Genomic DNA, 25,073 nt, shown 5'->3' with positions numbered 1-25,073 from the left:
AAACATTTAGCCTTTTTGACTCGCATTCTAAGCGGAACTCTGTTAAACTGAAATCTTCTCATATGTTCAATGCTCCAAAATAACTTCTGCACCTTTTTGCTGGCTTTTAAAATGAATTCTAAGAAAAATTGTTTACTAATTATAAACTGTCAGTCATCGTTTGAGCTTAAAAGTCTCACATTAAAAAACAAAACAAAACATATTACCTACTTTATTACACATTCTTAGCTCACAGTGCTATTCTCCAGGTTTCCAACTTGGCCGTTAATCAGTAATTTGTACCACCACATTGCCATTACCTTTTTAAATGGCTAATCCTGGGAAACAAAGTAAGAGCCACAATTTACTTTTTTTTGTATTTGTCAGCCTTAAATTAGCTCTCATCTCTATCTACCTATTAGTCCCCGTGTTTATGTCTAAGTACACATCAGAAAACCTGGTGACTTTATAATATTACTAAAACCAAACTTTCAAATTCACATGAAAGACATATCACCTTATATAATCAATGAATATTAAGATGTTATAATTATGAAATTAACAAGAGAGTTAGGAAAAGCAGGTTATAATAACAAAAAGAAAATAGATAGAATGCTTACCCACATACTGGGCTCACTTATGAAACTCCAGCAGAGCAAACCTCCAGAAAAGGTCATTTCCCACTCTTAAATGGTTCCAGGAGCGGTGGAGCCAGGCTCCACCCCTTTCAGCAGCACAGGTGAATTGCCTTCACCTGTGCTCCTGTGGCTGACTCATTGCTCGCCTCAGGTGATCAATCAGAGGTTCAGGTTGTGATTCAGCAGTTCTCATACACACCTAAAAACATATATCTGATAGACACATTTTGCAGCTCTTTGCATTTGCTTTCTGATTTTACTTGTAGTGGTTAAAGCTCTTCTTTTGAAAGTATTTCTTAAAATTAAAAATTGTGTACAGATATATGAATTCATGGGCTTTTAAAAATATGAAAATTATCATTCCTGCCCACTCCAGAAACTCCTCCAGTCATTACAGTTTTGCCATAAATTCCAAACACTGTGCTATCACTTAGGGAAACTCACTCCACACTCTGAACCTCTCTTCGCTGCTCGCTCTATACCATGCTCCTGGTGAACAAGAGAGATGAGCATCATTGGATTTGTTCTGTGTCTGGTGTTCTAATACTAACTAGCTCTACCACATGAGACTGGTTGATGGGTGCAATGCTCAAAGGAAAATCAGTGAAATAATGCTTTTTACATTTTTGACAATAAAGTACTGAAAAACATAGATCAACAGTGTTAGAACTTAATTCCAAACTTTACATTTTTTTTTTAATGAAAAGGCCTGCATTTTTTCAGTTTTCATTTTCTCTCAAATTTGAGAAACGATAGGAAAAAAAAAAAAAAAAAAAAAAAAAAATCAGCATACTTTAAAAGGGCAATTAAAAATAAAGCTTTCAGAAAGTTGAGATGACAAATCTTAGAAATATCTCAGTCTGTAAGCATACTGATTTAATCTTTTGCAGGTTGCAAGGCCAAATGAGATTGAAAGAGTTATTAATAGCTGTTCAGTGTAGAAACAAAATATTTGAGATAGTTCTGTTCCAGTTTGGCCAAAGCTGTTGAGTTTATTTTTTAAAACATTTAAAAAGGAAGTGTACCCATTGAGATGAAATATCTCAATTACTTTTATGCCTGTCAGCAGCTGTAACACAATTACATACATCTGACTGCACAACTTATAGCTCAAACACAAGTTGGAGAGTAAAAGAGATATCTGCAAAGGTTTAATTTTATAAAATATAAGCTAAAATATATGTAAAGAGAGTATTTTACTCCCTTGTTGAAATATGAAGCTTGTTTTCCTTTAATCAATACTTTACTGCAGTGATCTGACATTTAATCAAATTTAAATTGTTCTCCTTTAGCTTAAAGAACCGATTGCTTTATAATGCAATTCTCTAGACTGGACATGTATATTGCTGTACATGGTAAGAGTAAAATTATTGTTTTTATAAAGTCATAGATTCTATGACTTTATATTTAATCCTTCTGTGGTGCAGTAATTTTTTACTTAAAAGATGGCAAATTCATTTAAAATATGGACAGGGTGGACCTGCCCTTGAAGCTATCATGCTCACTTAAAAGAAAATTAAAGCAAAAAAATGATTGCACTTTGAACACATGAAGAAAATTTATAATTATAACATTTCTAAATTTGGATTGCTCATTACCTCACTGTGCAACATTCACCTGATAAGCACCTATAGGAATAACTGAATCCCTGTAAGCCCTCTATTTTTATATCACTTTAATACAACACCATCTTAGGAAAAAGTTGTGTCCAATCTCTCCATCATTAACGAACATAAAATATGTTTCTACATAGATGAGTTTTGTTTCAGAGTGTGGCTATTGTGCGTATGTGCATTGGTGATGGTGAACAAAACCAAGAGCGTAATGTCAGCTGGGAGCTCTCTGGCAAAGGTGGCTGCAGAGTGGAATATCTCTGATGACTGGTGTGCTAAATATGCTGTTATGAGAAAGCTGACCGGGTACAAGCTCTGAAATCAGAATATGTTCACATTGTGGAGGGAAAAAAAAATTCCCAGCTTTTAACTATAAATCCACAGACATTAGATCACTGACAAGAAAACTTTGCTGCAGATGTTAAAAAGAAGTGATGGGAAAAAGCTTGCTACTGTGACTAATGGCAAATGTGAAAGAAGGGAACAGGAATTTGCAGAGAGGGATAAAACAACTGAGTTTTACAGAAAGGATTTCCAGTACAGTGGGAAAAAGAAAAACAAACAAAAGAAAACAACAAAAAACTACCAGAAAAATATTCAAGAAAGCCTGGAAGACAGAGATCAAGGCTAAAAGTCATTTGACACAAAGATTGCTTCTAAAGCCAATATGTCTGTAGGAGAAATTAATCCTTTCATCAAAAGGATGGAGCACATAGAAGGCTGTTCTCAGCAAAAGAAATACATTAACACGCAATGATAAAGAAAAATCTTGCCATAGAAGATACATGTCCAAGTCAAAGATAGACAGAACACACCCAACATGTTGGCCAACCCTCTTTTTGAGGCCAGAAGCAGTAAAATGTGACTGCTTTTAAAGTTCCAAGGAAAAGAAAAACGCTGAGGTCAGTCCAGCCCTGTGTTCATTACTGTACATGGAAAAAAAAAACAGATCTCCTGACTACTGATGTGTCAATTTCTTGCCGTACTATCAACAAAATTTCTCTGTGTTCTGGCTTATTATTTCTACTTCTCTCTGGGAAACTCACATTCCCAAATCTCACTATCTTCTGATAATGTAAAAGTTGCTATATTCAATATTAACCACAGCTGTATTAAAATAGGCTAAGCCATTGATTTTCCTACTTACCCATCAAGACTTTCTAGTAGGAAAACTAAAGAAATACAATCTAAATGAAACTTCAGCATGGAAGGTACACAACTAACCTGAAGGAAAAGCCTCCAGTGGGAAAGAAATAATGAATCAACTATTATATTACAAAATGAGATTGAAATTAGAATTTAAGAGAAAAAATATAGGTGTGCACGTGCCTATTTCTAACATTAAAAAAGAAAAACAGCCAAATCAAAACAAAACAAAACACAAAACCTGCAAAAAAGCCAGGAGTACATCAGAAAAAAAAAAAAACCTGGAGTGTTGGAGTAGTTCACAAACAAAAAATGCCTCAACCTTACAGTGTTGATACAAAAAGATGTCAATACCAGTCTGGTAGATATTAACAGAAATGTTTCATGTAAAACACAGTAACCATGCCTGCCTGCTCTATATTGGTGAAGCATTTAAAGAAAATATAGATTAACTGGATATAGTTCGGAAGCAGAAAATAAAACTCATAAAAGTTTTAGAAGAATAGACTTGTAGGAAGCTTGAAGAAATTCTTCTGTGTATCCTTGAAGAAAATAAAACTCAGAAGCAATGAAATTAATGTTCTGATATGTGAAAGAATAATGCAACAGGAAAAGAAGATAAGGTACTGCTGAAGGTAATGAAATAGGGTTATATATATATATCTTTTTTTTTTAATCTAAGATTTTCACAGAAAATAACAAAAAGACCTGCTGCCTGGAATGCTGGTACAGCATTAGAGACAGCTATGTAAGGAAGCTGTGAAAGGTATATAAATGGTTATACAGGCATGTGTCTATGGCATAACTGTAATTGATCCTCCTTCAGTGCAGACTCCCTGCTAGTGCAGCATTTCTGTTTATTCACAACGAATACAAAGGCATTCTTCATCTCAAACTAACATTTGCTAATACCATCTGCTTTGCCAACAGAAGTCAAGAAAGATGAGACTGCTTAGCTCATAGAGCAACCACTACTCAGCAAACACTTTTTGCAGAAACCATGCTTCATCATCTTAATTCTCAGATGTGGTTGTCACTTTAGTAAGGGGATGAAAAGTAAAATCTGCTGCTACTCTTTTTTTCTTTTTTTTTTCTTTCTCTCCAGTTTCTAGCATTGGACAGATTTGAACCTGCTTCCCATCAGGAAGATGGGAAAACATCAACTTCCACTGGTTCTTTAGCTGAAAACACTGATGGCAGAAGCATGAGCTTGCTTGCTCATATTTTATGCATAGTACAGTCTCTGCACAAAAAAATACGGTACTGTATGGTCAAAATCATCTGTCTAAGACTCTGAAAGAATACTCAAAGAGTTACAGTAAAAGTCTGGGATGCTGGGTTATTCGTTTTGCATTCTTTGCCATAGATTAGAATTTTAATGTTTATAGCTCATTAGGTGAAAAACAGAGAAAGCATTTATTTCCCCCAAAAGTTAGTACTTTCTAACCCCCATCTCACTAAAATCTAAGACAATTTCATTCACTGCAGTAATGCAGACAGAATAAAAACATATCAGATTTGGCATTTGTCCTGTGACAAACATCATATCAATAATTCTGAATACATGGTATTTTTTCTCAACAGTTATGTGCTTGGATAAATACAATGGATATCTTTAAAAATCAGATAATTGAGTGTATTTTGTATATGGCTCCAGCTATTGAGCAACCTTAGCTCCATAGCTCATGGTGCTGACCAAATGAAGAGCTAAAAATCGTGTGAGAAACTGTTTCCATCTCATGATTACTTTGGCTTAAAAAAGTTTCAATTCACTATATGGTGAACAATTATACAATGTTGAAAAAATACCAATCCAGACTTCAGTTTTATAGAAATATATCATCTTCCTAATCTAAGGTTTTGTTGTTTCTCCCCTCCCCCCATGTTGGATTCTAGATTAAAAGGGATATTGTGCCCTAAATACGATTCTGTCTTGGAAAGACTACTGGGTATTGTTTAATTTGTATGTCAAAGGGAGGGCTAAAGTCTCAACAATTGTTAACCTCTCCCATGGTGTGCTAATAAAAGGTCAGAGGCCCACATGTGGCTTGCAGCTTGGGGAATTTCAATGTTCTGCCAGGGATGGGACTGTCTGAATGTTTTCTCTCATAAGTTTTAAGCCATAAACTGCATCCTACTTGGCTCAGTGTGCCAAAACTGGACCCAGGGGTATCCAGAGTCTTGGCTGATGGGAAAAAATGAACGCTTCCTATGGAAGCCACAGCTGTTTTCCTGAGAGAGAGCACAGATGCTTAAATATTTCTCTGCTTTCCGTTTCTGACTACCTGTTCTGGCAGCCGTTCCAAGAAGGGGGGAGTATAGAGGCAGGCATCCAGCTGCTTTCAATAATCCTTGGCAGCACAGGTACTGATTATTTGAAAGTTAAACATATTCAACAAGCATTTTTTTGTGAATTTCAAACTATAGAAATGGTGAGAGCATGTACTAATGCTCCCATCCTCCTCTCTTGGGCAGAAATTTATTTATCAGGATACACACCTTAGTTATGAAAGTAGAGAGTATGTCAGGGAAAAGAAAAAGATACTGTATTTTATTGAAAATAAAATACATAGAAGTGTGCATTATGCATACAAGTACACACGGAGAAATCCAAACATGTAGATAGTATATTTATTCTATGCATTTTCCAGGAAGAGGATTAGTTTCTTCAGTCAGACTATGGCTGAATATCACAATATGGTTTTGATTTTGAATTGTGAGGTAGTATTTATCCTGAGTGTAACTTCTAGAAGCCAACGAAAGTACACAGGCTAAGTTATGTTTTGTACTGATTTGGACCAGAATTGTATATAACATCAGCTATCTCCTAAATTCCATTGAAACCACATTACATTAAAACACAGCTTATGATACTGTATAGTAACTGTTAAACAATTATCTTTAGCTAACTTCTTATACATATTGGGGACCAATGATCATTCCATATATATAGTAGGTAAAATGTATATCCTTTTCTTCCAAACAGGTTGTATTGATGCTTGATAGCACTTAGATTGACTCCCTTCAAACTTTTTCTCCAGTAGCATCTTCTGAAGTATTATGGAAAAAAATGCAAAAAAATAGCCCAATTCAAGCACAGCTAATTAATATACATCAAAATGGGATAGTATATAGCTATAGCTGATATGTAAAGAACAGAACATCATATAAGACTGCAAAACTGGATTTAATGATTAGTCATTGCTCAGTGGATCAACATTTTCAGTTAAGATTATACTTCACCAGTTTATTTGCTTTTGAGGACAGCTGCACCTGCTTGCTACCTGCAGTGCTCTGTCAGTGCCTTTGCCTTCTGTCACAATCTCTGTGAAATGAAGAAACATCTGTCAACAGGGGAAGCAAGCAGATAATATCAATGCTTTCCATCAAGAGCTGTAAAGTGCTCTGGGAAAGAGCAGCCCTATAAAAGTAGTGATTCTCCTCATCAGACAATCAAAAAGGCATTTCCTATAAGATGTCTGAATGATGTTTACTTCAAGACTCAGGGCAGACTACTTGAACTGCAATGGGCCAGTCTTCCTCAGGATTTTCCCTCTCCTTTCCATTACACTCACCAAGACTCTTCATTTACATTCAGCCCAACAAAGTATTTTAGTTTTTTTTGCTTCTATCTTGATCACCATCCCCACACAGCACTCAGATCTACTTCGTCAATCAAACTATATTGTGAGTGTTCTTGTGCTGATGGCTAAGAAGCTATCCAAGTCAGTGCATTTCCCAGACAGAGCAATAGCTTTGGCATGACAAATCCTGCAAAAAAGTATTATTTAAGATATTTTCTGAGTGCTTACTTCAGACCAGGGGAGCTTTAAAACTAATGAAATGAAATCCAGACTGGTAGATATGCTACTTCTAAGCTACAAGGAAAAGAATTTAGGTTTACTCCAAGTGGTGATCTCACAGCTCAACCGTGCAAATTGCTCCTCCCCTCCTAGAGGTAGAAACCACTGGCAAGATGGATCATGTACAAAATCTTTGAGGAATGGAATAAGAGGAAGAAAGTGGTTTCACCTGACCAAGCCACCAAAAGTCAACGAGTTCAAACAGGTAAGTAAGTCACAAATTATGAAAAAGAGCTACTGTATTTGAGCAACATGTTGTCTCAAACTGTTCACGTGGGAAAGAGCCTTGGGAATTTTGCTGCCTGTAATATACACTAACTAGATTCTTCCCTGTCTCACTTTCTCATTTATTGCACTTACAAAAGGACCAGCTCCTGACCTTTCCATTTTCTTTTCCAAGTCATCATAACACAGCATTTGCTAGCTTAGCACCAGAAAAGAAACCAATATAGCTTTTTTTTCCCCCAAAGTAACTGACAGAAATCTTCAAAGATGTCAGGTGGCTGCCCAAGATGTGTGCTTTTGTGACAGTAAAATTCCATCACTTACTAACTATTTTAATAACAATATCATAATTTTCATTTGTTTAATAAGGATCAAAGAGGTTTTGCTTTTAACTTAAAGTTTTTGCTTTAACTTAAAGGTTTTGCTTTAACTTAATTACTAAGTAATAGTGTATGTTTGTCTCCAGTTTTAGTTTAGTTATTTCCAATGTTTAGCTGTTCAAGATTTTGCTGTTTTCACTCTTGTATTATTTTTCCATACTTCAACTGACTCAGAACAAATTATTCACTTTTTTTTGTAAAGCATCCTCTATTTTTGTCTTTAAAGCACTTCCAGAATAAAAGTATTTTGCAGTTATGCATGTACATCAGTCAAATCAATCAGCAGTACTAAACAAATAGAACGTTACTTCCCCCTTTTTTTTTTTTTAAAGACAGCATACTTAAGTACTGAATCATACAGAAAACACAGAAAATGTGTTATCATAAAAATCATTAAAGCAGGAGAATGAAAGGAAACAGCATTATAGAAGTACAGATAATTCTGACAAATTCAGATATATGTGAAATAAGATCTAATTTTGCAACTTTTACTCACAATAGTAGTGTTACTGAAATCTACAGGAATATTCACATAAAAAATACAGGATAAACCCTGAAAGACTGAGAGAAATCCACTTTTTTTATCTGCTATGAGAACAAATATTGCATCATAAAAACAAATGATGTCCAGATGGGTAAAATAGCTTAGCAACAAGATAATCTTATAGAAAATGTATAGGCGCATCTATAGTGATGACAGATAATAGGACCTGAGGAGAGGTTATTACAGACAATTTGGAGTATAGCATCTGAGTCATAACCCGATTGTTAAAGAAATTATTGTCAGATCCTGAAGGAAGATTAGTCTATATCTAAAGAGATTTACTACTGATATTATAATAACATGTTCAGAGAGTTATTATAACTCAATTTTTGGAATAAAAGAGAAACTAATTGGTTCATAAAATTAAAGCACCTCTAGATTCTACTAACAACATTAAAAGAAATAGATGAGCTATCCACAGATTAGTATATAATGAGGATTACCATAGGCTGTGGTGCTATGTAAATGTATTCAGGAAAAAAAAAAAAAAGGAGAAATGTGAAAAAGAACTAACATGTGTGGACACAGATGTATTTTTAAAGGAAGAAACACAAGTTTTCATTTGCTAAGCCCACATAATGAAATAATTTAAATGTATAAGTTTGTTCTAGCTGTGTGAATAGCTTTCTGGGGGGACCACTGACTCTGATCCATGGTTTCTGATCTAGACCAAGGAACTCTGTCCTGGATCAACATACTTAACTGTGCTATGGGTTATAACCCATACTGTGATATTGATAAACTGTAGCATGGCGTTGGCACTCAGACTGAATTGGACTGTCATCTTCCATAGTAGCCTGTGGCAAAGGTACAGAATTACATAAACGTCCTAAAACAAGCCATGACAGGGTTTCTAATAACGTTCTTCTCCCACACACATGCACAGTAAAGACTAGAAATAATTATAAAATGGAAAATACATTTTACACATTTTTGCAATTGTCTGTGTCCAATGGTTTGTTGAATTAATTCAATCTGAAGATTCCTGTATTTGTTTGTATTTGGTACTGAAATATGATCAGTAGAAGAATTGGAGAGTTAAAGAAATAACATTTATACATCTTTAACAAAACTGATACTGTGTTGTTTTTTTTTTTCACTATAGAAATTGTTAAAAACCTATGCAAACAATATCAGACCTATACTAATTATTTCCTCCCTTCAGTACCACATTCCTTCTATGAAGCATCGCACTCAGATATATTCATTTAAAGAACAAATTAAAAGTTTTATCCTGATAATGTAAAACAAACAAACAAACAAACAACCTACAGATTTAAGTAAAAGGTGTGGTTGATTAAAAAGGAAACAAATGTGAAGTATGGAGCGTACCTGTAACTGGGAAATTAGTCCAAACATATATTTATCATTATTCTGTCAAAAGGTTCTGAAGCTCTTGTACAGGACTGATATGATGAGTTTATTACAGACAAGAATTTATGAATTCAAATCAATTCTGTTTTCCTCTTTTCACATTAAAAAAATGCATTTGAAAACGTTTGCAGTTTGGCATTGTCATGGTTCAGCCATGGAAAGGTTTGCCACATTTCTGTGAGGCATGTTTAGATTCATTTTCAGAAGACATAATTTATTCAGTGTATTTCAAGTCATATATAGATTTTATGGAAATAGAATAAACTCAAAATAGATTTATGAATCAAAATTATTTAGCTATTTTCTTATGGATTCTGCTTTTCCTAAAGTTCAGTCATGCCATATTGCAAATATTTGATGTGTCTTCATCATACTATTAACTCAGTTTTCTATTATATCTACATGAATCATATGCTTAAACTTTTAAGAAGACCACCCTGATTCTCCAGTTGAAATAATCAAATAGACATTTGCAGCCTTCTTAACCGCGAACAGTCTTTGGTGTAAACATGGAGCAAATCTTGAATTTCTCAAGAACAGGTAAACCACTCTACCACAGAACTCCCTCAAGCAGGAAGACTAGTTCAGGGATTAGAAAATCTTAAAGGGTTTACAGAGAAAGGATAAGACCTGCAATATGCCATCACTAGGTCAAACTTATGTCTCCATTCAACAAGAATCAAAAATTGCCTCATTGAAGCAAAGTGGCATAAGGTGGTCTATTTACTCATATAACAAGTCTGTAGTATCTTCTCTAAATTAAAAACCAAAGATGTCAGCAGCACTCTTGGAACTGGCTGTATGTTGGTAAATATCCCATAATAACCTCACAAAGGTGGAAATGAAAAAATACAGGCTCTTTGGAGACCAAATTTATAAAAACTCTTCATTATAAAAGAAATACAATACTCATAATTTCATTCTTGCTCTATTGAAGAACTTTCTAAATCATCAAGTTCAGTTCCGACAATGATAAGAAACTATACAAATATTTTTTTCCAGAAAAACTCACAGAATATAAAAAAACCCTAAAAATATTTTCCAAAATGCTTTGCTAAACTTTAATCTGCAAAAGAATTACAATATCTTCAACAATTATATACAACAGAAAGACCAGGGAAGCCATTATCACACACTTAGAAGCACACATAGAATGGAATTACAGATCCTCAAATACCGGGTTGTCAGAGCTGGCTTTTTCTCTTCATGCTCTGGATAAAACCTAGTAGTACATTTCAGAATAGAAATATATTTTCTACACTGAAGTATCTGAAGCAGCTAGTGTAGCCTAGAAATTGCTTTGGAATTTTCTGGGAGGAAAATGTTATAAATTACATAGCGTTATAGTAATTCACATCACTAATTTTTATATTTATTAATTCACATAAATTAATTAATTACCCCTTGGAGCATTTGTATGGTGTCTGTAAATAATTGTGTGGCCTGGAAATCCATCACAAAAGATTTAATGTGTAGGTTTATGCGTGGAATGCTTAGCTGAAGCAGTATCATAGTGGTGAAATCAGAAGAAGACACAATTAAATGTGTGCATTAGGAACACTTCCTTTAAGATTTCTGTATGTATATCAGCATGGCAAAAAATACAAATTAAAGTGAAAAAAAAAATATTGTGTAAGCAGGTACAAAATTTCAAGAAAATAAAAAAGAAATCAAGTATTGTTTTATACAACTCCAGAGGACTTTCTTTTCTGGAAAATAAAAAAGTTCACAGGGTGATTAAAATAAGTGCATCTAGTAATTAATTCCTATTGAGAAGGTTAAATTACTCTCAAGTTCCTCTCTCTAAACCAATCTTGTCAAACTGGCATGCTAACAAGTGGGCACTCTATTTTGGAGGATACGTAAGATTGGCATGCTGCAAAAGATAATTACCTTTTCACATAATCACAAAAGCTAATAGATATTTAAGTCAGTTCCTGTGGTTAACACTGGGAGCTTGCTTTCATTTTTGGCTGTAGTTGCAACATCTCTGCAGCTCAATAGGGAAAAATCCTGTTTAAGTATTTTCTATATCACTGAGGTGAGTAAAAATTTATGAATAAGTGTATGGAAAAATCTTCCACTTGCCAGATATGTTTGTGTATACATACACAAACACGTACACTTTGTATAACTATACACATACTTCTAGCTTTGCCAAATTTGTACATAAAATATGAAATCATGATAGCAATGTTTTGCATGCATTTCACATTGGCTAAAAAGCAAACATTATACACAACTGTGAAGAATTAAGTATGAATAATAAAAAATAACAGTGACTAATTTTAGAGGCTTCAGTTTTAATTATAGTTATTATGATTTTTTTTAAATTAAAAATATATCTTAATCTTAGCTATGACAGAACTAATAATGTTAATGGGACTGCATAAACCACATTTGTCTTTCTTGTTTTACACTCAGCACTCGTTTACATGAACTCAGCAGCCCTGCCAAATGATTTTATCTTATTTCATATTAAGCATAATGAAAATGCTCGCTTTGCTAAACTAAACTTTAGATGTTCTCAGTTTTGTGTGTTTAAACACACACTCTGACCTGTTTGTCTACATTGCCACCTGGAGGACCTCATGGCAAAATCAGGTCGAATTGCTGAGGTGAGATTTTAGCTACAAGTTCAAGCTGCCTCTTGTGCTGTAAGAATTGACCTTTTTGCCCCTTGACGAGCTGAAGCACTGCAGAGAGCCTTGGATGTGCCAAGCTAGTCAAGCAGGCTAGTAGGTAATCCATGTAGGTTGTTTTCCAAAAAGAAAACAAACAAAAAGAAACAAGACAATCATAACCAGCAAAATATACAAAACAAATAAATCTAATGAGGCATCAAACAATTATGCCTTGAAATTAGTGGTTAGTCTGAGGCCTTAGTTGTACACAACAGCCTATAAACAAGTGAGGAAAAGCACACTACTTGGCTGAGCAACAGTGGTTTGAAGAATTTTGCAACACAGGAAAAATGAAAGTTCAAAAGGAATATATCAACCTGCAGAGCATACCCAGGTAACATATCACATTTGGGAAGGAAAAGAAGCTGATGCTTCTTTGATTGACTGTCAATCCAAATCCAATATAAAATGAAGGCAAAATGTTTATTCATAAGCAATGTAAATAGAACTCATCTTGCAGAAAGTCAGAGGACAATACATGATAGCCATAAACACAGAATCACAGAATCACAGATTGGCCAGGGTTGGAAGGAACGTCAAGGATCATGAATCTCCAACCCCCCCTGCTGCATGCAGGGCCATCAACCTCCCCATTTAATGCTAGACCAGGCTGCCCAGGGCCCCATCCAACCTGGCCTTGAACACCTCCAGGGACGGGGCATCCACAGCCTCTCTGGGCAGCCTGTTCCAGCACCTCACCACTCTCTCTGTAAAGAACTTCCCCCTGACATCCAACCTAAATCTTCCCTCCCTCAACATAAAACCATTTCCCCTTGTCCTGCTGTTATCTACCCTTGAAAGAGTTGATTCCCCTCCCGTTTGTCAGCTTCCTTTAGGTACTGAAAGGCTGCAATGAGGTCACCCTGTAGCCTTCTCTCCTGGCTGAACAAGACCAGCTCCCTCAGCCTGTCTTTGTAGGGGAGGTGCTCCAGTTCCCAGATCATCTTTGTGGTTCTCCTCTGGACCCTCTCCAACATCTCTGTTTCTTTCATGTACTGGGGGCTCCAGACCTGGACACAGTACTCCAGATGGGCCTCACAAGAGCAGAGTAGAGGGGAACAATCACCTCCCTGTACCTGCTGGCCACCCCTCTTCTGATGGAGCCCAGGATGCCATTTGCTTTCCGAACTGCAAAACAAACAAACTTTTTTTTTCATCAAAACTGCCATATTCAGAGAGTAAAACATTTCAGAAAAGTCTTTTCCATATGTTCCCTGAAGAAGTTTAATACTCCAGACTTATTTTGGTTGAAGATGCCTTGCTGATCAAGTAAATGGGTATGAACTGAGGCAGATCACTCTCCTCATAGATCCAAACCTTTCTATTCTCAAGAAAGGAACAAATGCTAATGAACACAGAGAAAAGACTGCTGCAAGATGGAAGAAAGAATGTTTCAGTGAAAGGAGAATAGGTACAAGTGAAGAATTCTCCCTCAGAATTTTCTGGGAGGTAATTATAACTAGTGGTGGAGTATTACTAATACTAAGTGCAAGGAAAATGCTTATTTGCCTTAGGCTGGACACTGGTGTGGGGAGTTAATGTGATACCAGAAGTCTGAATAACAGTCTGAAAGAAAAAATTTAGTCTTATTCAACATGGATTTAAACCTTATGTTACACAGTGAGTATGGACTAGACAAAACAGAGATCAAAATCTTGGAAAGTCACAATAGTAGTCTTTAGCAGAAAACGGACTATCTGTTATAGGCACAAAAATATGATAGCCTCAGTAGGGCTAAAAGTTTCAGAAGAATAAGCTACAGAGATAGAAAGGGAAACAGGAAAAAAAAAAAAAGTATTACAATAATAAGAAAAATGTATCTTCAAGATGTAGAGAAACTACATGGAATTATTAAAAGAATGTTATTACATAAGTTACATCTTCTTCAAGAGGGCTGTGTTTTGGCTGCCTTTGATAGTACTTGTGCATGGTGAACCTTTTTGTTGCCACCTGAGGCCTGTAAGGACATTTTTTCTTGCGCTTTATCAAAATGCAAGTTCTTGATTTTACATCTTTTCCAAAACCAACAGGAATTTGATACTGCTACTAAGCACTTGGTGTCTGTACAGAATCACAGAATGCCTTGAGTTGGAAAGGACCTCAAAGATTATCTAGTTCCAACCCTCCTGCCATGGGCAGGGTTACCAGACTATATCAGGCACTAGATCAGGCTGTCAAGGGCTCATCCATTCAGGCTGTGAACACCTCCAGAGATGGAGCATTCATAATTTCTTTGGACAATTTGTTCCAGCACCTCACCTCTGTCTGAAAGACAAATTCCCTCCTAAAATCTAATCTAAATCTCTTCTAGTTTAAAACCATTTCCCCTTGTCCTATCACTATCAGACAGTGTAAAAAGTTTCTATCACTCCTGATTATAAGCTCCCTTTAAATAATGGAAGTCAACAGTCTCCTTGGAGCCTTCTCTTTTCCAGGCTGAATAAGCCCAGTTCACTTAGCCTGTTTTCATAGGAGAGGTGCCTCAGACCTCTGATGATCTTTGTGGCTCTCTTCTGGAGCCACTTCAATAGCTCCACATCTTTCTTGCATTGGGGACACAAGGCCTGGATGCAGTACTGCAGGTGGAGCTTCACAGGCACAGAGTTAAGGGGCGCAATCCCCTCCCTCACCCTGCTGTCCCACTCTTTTGATGCAGCTCTGGGTACTGTTGGCCTTTGAGGCTGCAAGTGCACATTGCTGACTTGTGTCCATCTTCTCATTCATCAGGATTTCCAGGCCCTGCAGGGCTGCTCTCTCTGAGTTCTTCTCCCAGTCTGCACGCATACCTGGGATCACCTCAACTCAAGTACAACATCTTGTACTTGGCCTTATTCAACATCTTTAGATGCACACAAGTATACTTCTCAAGCTTGCCCAGGTCCCATTGGATGGCAACTCTTTTATCCTATCAACTACCCTGCTCATCTTGGTGCTGTTCACAAACCTGCCAAGAGTGTACTCAACCCCGCTGCCTATGTCATCAATAAAGATGTTGAAGTGAGCTGTCCCAGGATGGACCCTTTGTGGGACATCACTCATCACTGTCCTCCACCTGGACATACAGCCACAACACTCTGGCTGTAACCTTCCAACCAATTCTTTATCCACTGAAAAATCCAATCTTCATGACCATATCTCTCCAATTTAAAGATAAGGATGTCATGCAGGACCATGTCAAAGACCTTACAGAAGCCTAAGTAGTTAACATCAATTGCCCCTCCTCCACCAATGCCAACACTCTATCATAGAAGGCCACCTGTTTGGTCAGGCATGATCTGCCTTTAGTTTAGATGTGCTGGCTGTCTTTAATCACCTTCTCAACTCACGTGTGCCTTAACATTTCTTCCAGAATGATCTGCTCCATGATTTTCCCAGGCATGTATGTGAGGCTCACTGGCCTGTAGTTCGCCAGATCTTCCTTTCTCTGTTCCATAAAAATGGAAGTGATGTTTCCCTTTTACAGTCATTAGTGATTGCATTTACATCAGTACTCTCGTGAAAGAAAGTACTAGCTGAAAGCAAGTGTTGCCAAGCTCTTTATGCGTTCACTACGTTTAAGGAAGAGAGAATTAATTTGGATGTAAATATTTCTATCAAATACTTAGCTAGTTAATTGCTAGCATAAGCATACCACTCCAGATTCTGATTTATGAATGGGGAAGAAATCCTTCTCAAATATTCTGAAAGGACTATGTCTGCAATATAAAGAATGTAAAATAAGAAAACTTCCAGAAACCTCTGACAGAAGAAAGAAAACAGTAGACAGACGTGGAGGTGAGCAGTGTAGGTGTAATACAGAATAAATATTACAGCCTGCAAGAACTACAAGACAAACTATTTTAGTATGCTTTAGTGTTTTGAAACTACTAAACCGGTTTGGTATTATGCTGGATCCTCCTTATATTTCTTCTACAGATTTCTGCACAGGAAATTAAAGTCTGTACTTACTATATGGTTGTTACTTAACTGTAACTGTTAGGCTTCAGTAAAAGTCTCTTTAGCAAAAGAGTGCTAAAAAATAACAAATCATTAAGCTACTTGAGATACATGTGGAGAAGGATTAATTTGAAGGCCAGAATTTGCTTCCGACTGAAGAGAACAGCCTTTCTGCAAAGTGCTTGTTTATTCATTCCTGGTGGGTTTTTTGTTGTTGTTGTTTTTTGTTTGTTTTTGGGTTTTTTTTTTTGCTTTTTCTTTTTTTAAAAAATATATAAATATAAAACCTATAGAAAAAAAAAAATATTTTTAAGATACAGAAAAGAATAAACACTGTACAGTAAGGAGGCAATGAATCAGAGTTCAGAATATCCCAAAAAGGGAAAATTAAGAAAAGAAGGAAGCAATAATAATGGAAAAGAAAAACAGAAAACAGAAAGTGATGAGAGAAATGAAAAAAAATAATAATTACAAAACACAAAGTATTGTCTCATTATAAAGGTGTGCACTCATTGAGCAAAAAGCAAGATAAAAGGAAAAAAATCTACAGATTCTCTCTTTATGCATGTATTTTTTTATGTAACCTCTCCAGGATAAGGGGCTCACTGGTAACTAAGAATGCACAGGTGTATTGTGAGGCTACACAATTGTCCAACATCAGATGTAGCCTGCCTTACTGCTGTCCTTCTGGCTGGGTACAGGTTACTGCAGGACCCTCTAACCTGGCTTTTTGTGCAAGCTCACCAAACAGTCTGACTGCCATTTCATAAAACAAAAGTCATTTGCCAGAAAAAGGGTTAAATTTAATACAGCTGGACAGCTGAGCAGCTGCTTTTATGATTTAAATAAAAACAAGCTGAAATCCTGGCTGTCAGCTCAGTGATATATGACTTGTAATGGGATGTTTCCAACCTTTTCTTCCATATGGTTGCCTATGTTAGGTAATACACACAGCCTACAGTGCAACTAGCTTCCCAGAAAACATCTGGGTCCCATTCCTGCTCTGTTAGCTTCAGCACTGCCTCCCACAAACACAGATGATTCATAGGACAACATCCCTTTGGTTAAGGATCAAATTAGGACATTTCATTGATAATTTTATCATGCGGCCCAAGTGGAGTTATGGGAAAATGGAACTCATTCAAAAAAGAGTTTCTCCACACATATTTCCATTCTCCTATCTGCAACTGATAAAGTTAAGATTTCAGAACCAGATTTTTAATGACTGCTTAGAAAAAAAATAAAGAACAGAGTAGCCTATCTCCCCATTGAAGAATGCATTTCTGTTTGATTTCATGTTCTCTCTTGACTAGTTTTAGTGTTACACCCCTTAATAAAATGCATGTGCTGACAGCAAAATCATAACATAACGCTTATGTTTGGAAGCTGAAATCAAAACCAATGTCTTCTATTGATAAGAGATTAGGATCTGATGTAATTTTTTTTTCATCTGTTAAAAAATATAATGGTCTAAAAAGAAAATGGACAGCCAGTCCTGGAGCTCATGCAGATAGAGCTCTGCTGCTAGATTCTTGTTAAGACAAAGTTGACAAATACCAGCCTACCACTTCTCTGGATTGGGTCCTCCAATCATTCATTCAAATGATCCAAGGATCATTTAATTACCCATTTTTGATAATTGAAACTTTGGGTGTTATCCATTGCTTTATTTTTTTGTGGTCATAGATTTGAATATAAATGGCTGATGAAACCAACACTTACACAGCAATTCACTGATTTGTACATCTAGTTGATGACACTGTTCGATGGTCTTGTGTGAACATCTTTATATCTTTCCCCAAACACTTTAAATTCCATATGAGTTTGTTGGTTTGGTTTTTCATTTCATTGAATGACATGAATGACAACAAAAACAAAATAAAGCTAAGGCATGAAACTTTCTGTCTCATCAGTTTTCAAAATGCCATTTTTCCCCCTCAGAATTTTAGCGAGTGACAAGAAGTAGATTAGAGAGATAATTTAATTATTTTAGTTTATTAAATAATTAGACAGCAGCTAGCAAACGCCTCTCTAGTTTTTTTTTCATTTGAATTTTCATTTAAAATTCAAGTTTAATTCTCTTCTTTCAGATGTTAAAATTATATTAAGATGCCAAAAAGAAATGAAGCATCTGTCAGCATGACTCCTTTTTGTTTTTTTATCACATTTATATTTAGTCTGAGTACTAACCAGCACTGACCTGGATAACATGTATTATTTGCTAATCCTAAGAAAAGACAAGATTCTTGTCCACTCATCATTCCAGGTGCAAAAGAGCAAAAAGTATAAAACAACAACATATTCCCAGAAGCAGATGCATACAAGCACAGCCCTACACTGTATTTCAAGAACTACCCAGCTACCGTAGGACAGTACTGGGCCTCTACGGTTATATCAGGACAATCTGCTAGCACCATAGAGATGCAGGATCATGATCCTGTTCATAACGTAACAGAGACCTACTACCATAACACCGAGTGGATGTAACTAGAGACAGGCTTCCGTAACCCCAGCCTTTCAAGACTTTCTAAATCACGTTGGGACTGGCAGTGCCGGTACTGGCACAGACCAGAGCCAGCACTAACAAAGACTTACAGCTGCCCAACTCCCAGCTGCCAGCTCTGTTACGTACTCAGACGACACACAGCACACATTCTCACCCAGTGAGTTACTGGGATTTACAGAAAGAAAATCAAGAACTGCCTTTGTTTCAGAAAGTCTGGTAATGTTTTCCTGTAAAGAACTGCTGGTGCTTTTGTTTCACTGACACTCAGAAAGTGCCGAACAGGTCAAATCATGGTTGGTTGTGGTATAAAATCTGACATCTGACACCATGGGATCTTCTGAAATGATAATAAAATACAGGAACAGATGGAAGATTTGTTAGAAAGCTGTTGCTTTTACTGATAATTTACTGAAGTCATTTTTCTCCCACTGACTCACTCTTTTTCTCTCAGCTCAAACAGCATTCTGTTGATTTGCTGGCAAACAAAGAAATTCAAAATCAACAACTCAGCAGCTCAACAAATTGACTCAAAGGATATTGACTAATTATAAGCATTACAGATAAGCACTTTTTAAGAGAAAGTGTATCAGAATTTTTCATATTGTTTCAACAGATGTAAGTTGTAGTATTCAGGGCAGTCTTTGTCCTTCCAGTTCAGAAGAAAGATACTTTACTTTCTCTCTAAAAAGTCATTCAGTATTGAAGACTAAATATGCATAGGTCACTCCAAAAGTAATGCCTTCTATTTATTTCTTTGGAAACAGCAACAGCTGCAAAGAGAACAAAAAAACTACTTGACAGGGCAAATTATCAGCTACAAAACACTATTTTTCAACATAGTCAACACCATTAGCTCTGCATTTTCACTAGTGATGATCAAGAGCCTGAATACCACACTCTTGAAAAACTCCACCAGCCAAGGTGACTCACTGTTTCACAGCTGCTATGACAATATCATTGCTAAGAAAATGTTGCCCACACAGTTCACCTTTCATTGGCTCAAATACATGCAAGTCAGATGGATTATACATGGTGCGGTGAGGTAGGACAATCCAGCCAAGATTTTCAGTGTGCTCCACAGTCTTTCAAACAGGCATGGGGCCTGGCATTATCACATGTCAAGAGAAAGGATGTCTTCTTTTCTGGCCTGGAAATTTGAACATTCAGCTTACTCTGCATTGCACTGTAGCACTCAGAGTTGATGCTTTATCTGTATTCCAGGAAATCCAGAAGGATCATTCCTTTCCTATTCCAAAAGACAGTGCACACCACTTTACACTCTGAGAGCTGTGTCTTGAACTGTTTCTTCAATGGAGAATTCATGTTTCCACTCCATGGGCTGCTATTTGACTCCTGCTTGCAGTGGTTACATCACATTTCATCACTGGTAATGATGTAATCCAGGAAACTGTCACTTTCAGCCTTAAATTGGTTCAATAGGTCCTGATAAACTTGCATATGCCATTCTTTCTGTTCCTGTGTGAGCATCTGTGGGACTCACTTGGAGTAAAGTTTGAGATATTCCAACATTGCCACCACTGTTTCCAATATATTGAAGCCAATTTTCATCTCTGTACACATTTTTGTGGTCATAATCACCAATTTGCATGGATGACCTGATTGAAATGCTCTTCATTTCATGGTGTGACAGTTACGCATGACTATCCAGAGTATGGCTCATCTTTTATGCTGCTGCCGCCACTGCTGGAACACATCACCCACTGCCTCACTGTGCTCACATCCACTATTTAGTCTCCATCAATGTTCAGCAAGTGTCAGTGAATCTCAGTGGATGAAATTTATTCCACATGGAGGAATTCAGTTAAACGCCTTTGTCCCATACGCACTCCCATGTCAGATGCCATTTTGTCAGGCTGCCCCTTTGCTGCCATCTGTCACACTGCAACAAAATGTAGTGGAGTATTGGTGGGAAGGTTCAAGACCTACTGCTATACCATCAACATCTGCTTCTGACTCTGTGGACCAACATAATAAAGTAGGAAGTACTACTAACTACTTTTGGAGCAGCCCTCATAATTTAAATAATCTTTTAGTGTACGTGATGTTAATTTTTAGCTGTTTTTGGATGCACTCTTTATCTTAATAAAATACAATACTATAGAAAATATAAAAAGAAAATAATATGAGTTAATTTCAGTATTCATTATCAAATTCTTGCATTTACACAATGTTGAAATAGGTATTATTTCTGCCAGAAGTGACTTATATGGGATCTCACTATCTTACAATGCACAGAGAAGTTCTCCTCAATGAATATATTCTCCTGTGTATCAAATGTGAGTGAACTCCCATATACTTTAACTGGAGAATTAAAGTATAAATCAGAGTGACCATACCATTACGAGCAGAAGTATCAAAAAGAAACTGCTTTCACAGTATGTGAGATGATCCCTGAGAAAAGCAAACATATTCATTCCTGTATTGCCAATGTTTAAGAACAGCAAATCCCTCAAAATTCCATGGAAAGAAGGTAGCCGGATTGAGGCAAACTGATTAAGTAGTTTGTCTGTAAAAGCAAGAGTACAAAAGATACATACAAGAGGCCAATACATCTGCTGAAAGTTAGAGGTGCATACAATTAGCTCCAGTGTGTTTGTTGCTATTCTCTTCATCTCGCTTTACACATGCCTCAGTAGCTGAAAAGCTTTGTGGTGCACTTCATTCCATTTCAATTCAGATCTACTTTAAAGACCTGAGTAAAATAATGTTAACCTAAAGTTTAGATAAAGTCTAAATTCAAACTTGATTACTGATTGGTACATAATTAATACTGGTATGGCATTTTTGCTCCCAAAGATGAAAGTATAAATGAGGTAATGACTGCATTCAACTCTAAAAATGAAAAATAGTGTCATGAAATTTCATGGAGGTATTTGTAATATGCAAAGATGATATTAGTTCTAAGATTGCTATATACATATAGGTTTTTGTCTTTCATTTCTCAATACTGATAATTCTTTCACCTCTTTTTTCCTCCCTTGCATCTTTTCACTTACTACATTACTTCATTACTTGTAGGAATCAGCCATGACAGCAGAGTTCATTGAAAAGAAAAAATAAATCAGAAATATGCAACGATGAACAACGAAAGAACAAATATGAATTTAAATAATTTAAATAATTCCTATTAAAATGAATTTAAATAACTTTCCTTATAATGTTAGGAAACCTAATAACCCTTTACAGCCAAGAGGTCTACTTGTAAGAAAGTAGACTACAGGTCTACTTTCTTTTCCACGTAAGGAGGTACATAAGTACCATATGCACAGAATTTTTCTTAGTAGCTGCAATTTATAGGACAATTTAACTAATAATCTATGCAACAATCATGAACGAGCTTGAATTAAGAACCACTCTAATAAAATAAGAAATTTTTCCACGAAGAAAACTATGTATATGAAGGATATTTGAAAGACCATTTACCACAAAGAGAAATGATAGGCACGTCTTTCTCAGAAATACACATACATCTGCAATTCTTTAAGATTCAGCTACGTGCACATAAGCAGATGCAAAATTTGAAGCAGATGACAGATTTAGAATGTATGAAAGTAACCAGAAGGACTAGTAAACTAGAGAAAATTTCTCTTCTCTCTTGTGAAACTGTTCCACAAGGCTAAACCCTGAACTGACTCACATTTGTAGTCCCACCATTCTTGAAGACACAAGTCAAGGAGGTAACGGGAGACCAAGAACAGCAGCTTCTGAACACTCTTCGTAATTTGTTACTGCACAGTGAGACAACCAATTGGAGTAAACAAACACAAAAAATATTCCTCTCCTAAAATAATGGATTCCAGCAGCTTGCCTTCACCTGCTTAACAGAGATGATGGTGCAAGGGACCTCTGCAGAAAGAGTTACCTAATCTGAAACATTCTGTTCCTGCCTCAAACTGTCATGAGGATAATCACAGGCCATATTCTCTCATTTCTAATCCTTGAGATAATTACTTTCTTCACAAGAACTATTTCTGGGGGTTGGAGAAGGGGGAGTTCTACTTAGTGTAATTTGTCTTATCACTGGCAAAGCTCTCAGACTGACTATAAGCATTTTTCACAGATTAAATAAATTTAGAGATAACTGCAATTCACTGTATTAACCTTGGGACTTCTTAACCAGTCCTGAAAAGTAATTTATGAAAAGCCCAAGGCCACAGTAACTTCATTGTCTTATGAACTGTTCTCAAAGTTATACACACATCCAGTTAAAAAAATCATAATTCAAGAAAAGGTTATATTCTCATCTTCTTCATCATTATGCCTTCATTCGTTTGTTTTGATGAAGTTCAAAAATTTCAAAGGTTCTTTGAAAGTTCAGGCTAAAATTAATTACTCTTCTCTATTGAGACCCAACCCAATTATAGAATCATAGAATCACAAGGTTGGAAAGGACCTACAAGATCACCTAGTCTAACTGTCCTCCCACTACCACTGCTACCACAAGCTACTCTCCCAGATGCCTCTTGAACACTGCCAGGAACGGCAACTACAGCACCTGCCCGGGCAGGCCATTCCAGCGCCTAATCAATTAATTATCAAATAGGCCTTTCAGTTCTTCCATCATCCTTTTTCTCTTCAACATATGTAGCTTGTTCTGAACAGAGGCATTACTTTTGGAGCAGCCCTCATAGGTATTCTCTTGCCAGTCTTTTTCAGCAAATATTCACACCAAATTCCTGAGTACATTAACAATTCCTTTTCCTTAGTGAGGTTAAGCATGATGATGATTCTTACTTCAAAGAAAACAATATAATAATAATATCATAAAAATGCTATCCACTACTAGTGTCTATTAATAGTGATAAACTATCTACCTTGTATCCAAGTAAAAGATACACAGAGAGAGTATGTGTTCTGAAGCCTGGGAGTTCACAGCATTACTAGATGGAGAGAACAGCACTCCCTGTGGGAGGGAACAGAGGCTGGAGTGAGGGGGATAATTCATGTCTGGTAAGGGGATGTACAATAATTTTTTGGAAGCTTTCCTGAGGATGACCTTCAGCAACAGGAAGGTCAGAAAGAGAAAGCTGGCAGATAGGTGTGGAATAATATTCCTGAAGAGGGCTTATGGGAGGGATCCACGTTTGAACACTCCAGTTAGTCTGGGGAGTTTTGTTAATTGAGTTAGAAGTTAGCACAGTTCTGCCAGGAATATGATGCTTTAGTAAAAGAAACAGAATAGAATATACAAAGCCAGATGAACATTTCACTGGTGACTCAGGGAACTCAAACAATTACAAGGACTACGAAATCTTCTAAAGATTATTTTCATTTTTAAAATAGCAGAATTCTAACTGTCACGGACAGCAACGGGTACTGGAAGCCAAACACTTTAAACCACTTACATCTTCAGATATTGTGCCTGAGATGCTCAGGTTTCATAAAAAAAAAAAAAAAAAAAAAACAAAGAAAGTCTAAAAGTACCCAAAAACACAGTTCATAAAAACAGGCAGGCAGAGGTGAGAGCCACCTAAACTGCTTAACAGGAGACTTAAGACTTCCTCTCAGAGACAGTAGAACAAAGGAACCTCTTTCCTAATTTTCTTAATTCAACTCTGAACTCTCCTTGCAATCTGAGTACCTTAAAAAGTACCTTGAATTTTAAACTTAAAATTGGAGGAGATTCCCTGTATTGAAGGATACCTTCTGTATGCCGTATCTGATTTGACTGTAATGGATTTAGAAGCAGAAATGCTGGTGCCTTAGCCACTTCCCCAGCTGAGCAGCTCCTGAGCTTAGGTACAGGTATCCTCACAGCAGTAAGTTTAGTTTAACTACACATGCAAGTGAAGACATTGGATGGAATTGCATGAAAAGTAGTAAGATTCTTAAGTTCCTCTGTAAAAATATTTCAAAGATATTCTGTACATTAACACATTTAAGTATCTTTAGACAACTAATAAAAAAAGGTCTTGTAGAAAAGCATTATGATAACTTTGAGCTATTTTTCTTTAAATGGAGAAGGGAACCAGTATTTTAGAAAGCAGTAACACTTATACAGATTACTCCAGCATCCAAAAATATACTATACATATATGGTCATATACCTAAAAGTTATCTTTCATTTCAGAGATAAATGCTGAGGGAAAAAAACAAACAAACAACCTCTCCTAGCAAAAAATAAAATAAAATAAAATAAAATAAAATAAAATAAAATAAAATAA

General features: G+C 36.3%; 1 protein-coding gene across 4 annotated transcripts in view; it reads right to left on the bottom strand.

The window, feature by feature from the left end:
* The window catches only part of AGMO (alkylglycerol monooxygenase), a 182,446-nt gene that overhangs the window by 10,769 nt on the left and 146,604 nt on the right, over nt 1-25,073 (bottom strand). The window contains exon 13 of one of the 4 annotated variants that reach the window (XM_042888545.1): nt 6,013-6,701. The exons of the other annotated variants lie outside the window; for them this stretch is intronic. Coding sequence (XP_042744479.1) covers nt 6,693-6,701 — 9 coding nt within the window. The 3' untranslated portion in view covers nt 6,013-6,692. Of the gene's footprint in view, nt 1-6,012; nt 6,702-25,073 lie in introns of those variants that run through there. 4 annotated transcript variants of the gene reach the window in all.

This window comes from Lagopus leucura, unplaced genomic scaffold (genome assembly GCF_019238085.1).
Source record: "Lagopus leucura isolate 7727_CA_CO unplaced genomic scaffold, USGS_WTPT01 Super-Scaffold_100157, whole genome shotgun sequence".
In the NCBI taxonomy this organism is placed as follows: domain Eukaryota; kingdom Metazoa; phylum Chordata; class Aves; order Galliformes; family Phasianidae; genus Lagopus; species Lagopus leucura.
This window is presented reverse-complemented; position numbering and strand designations above follow the sequence as displayed.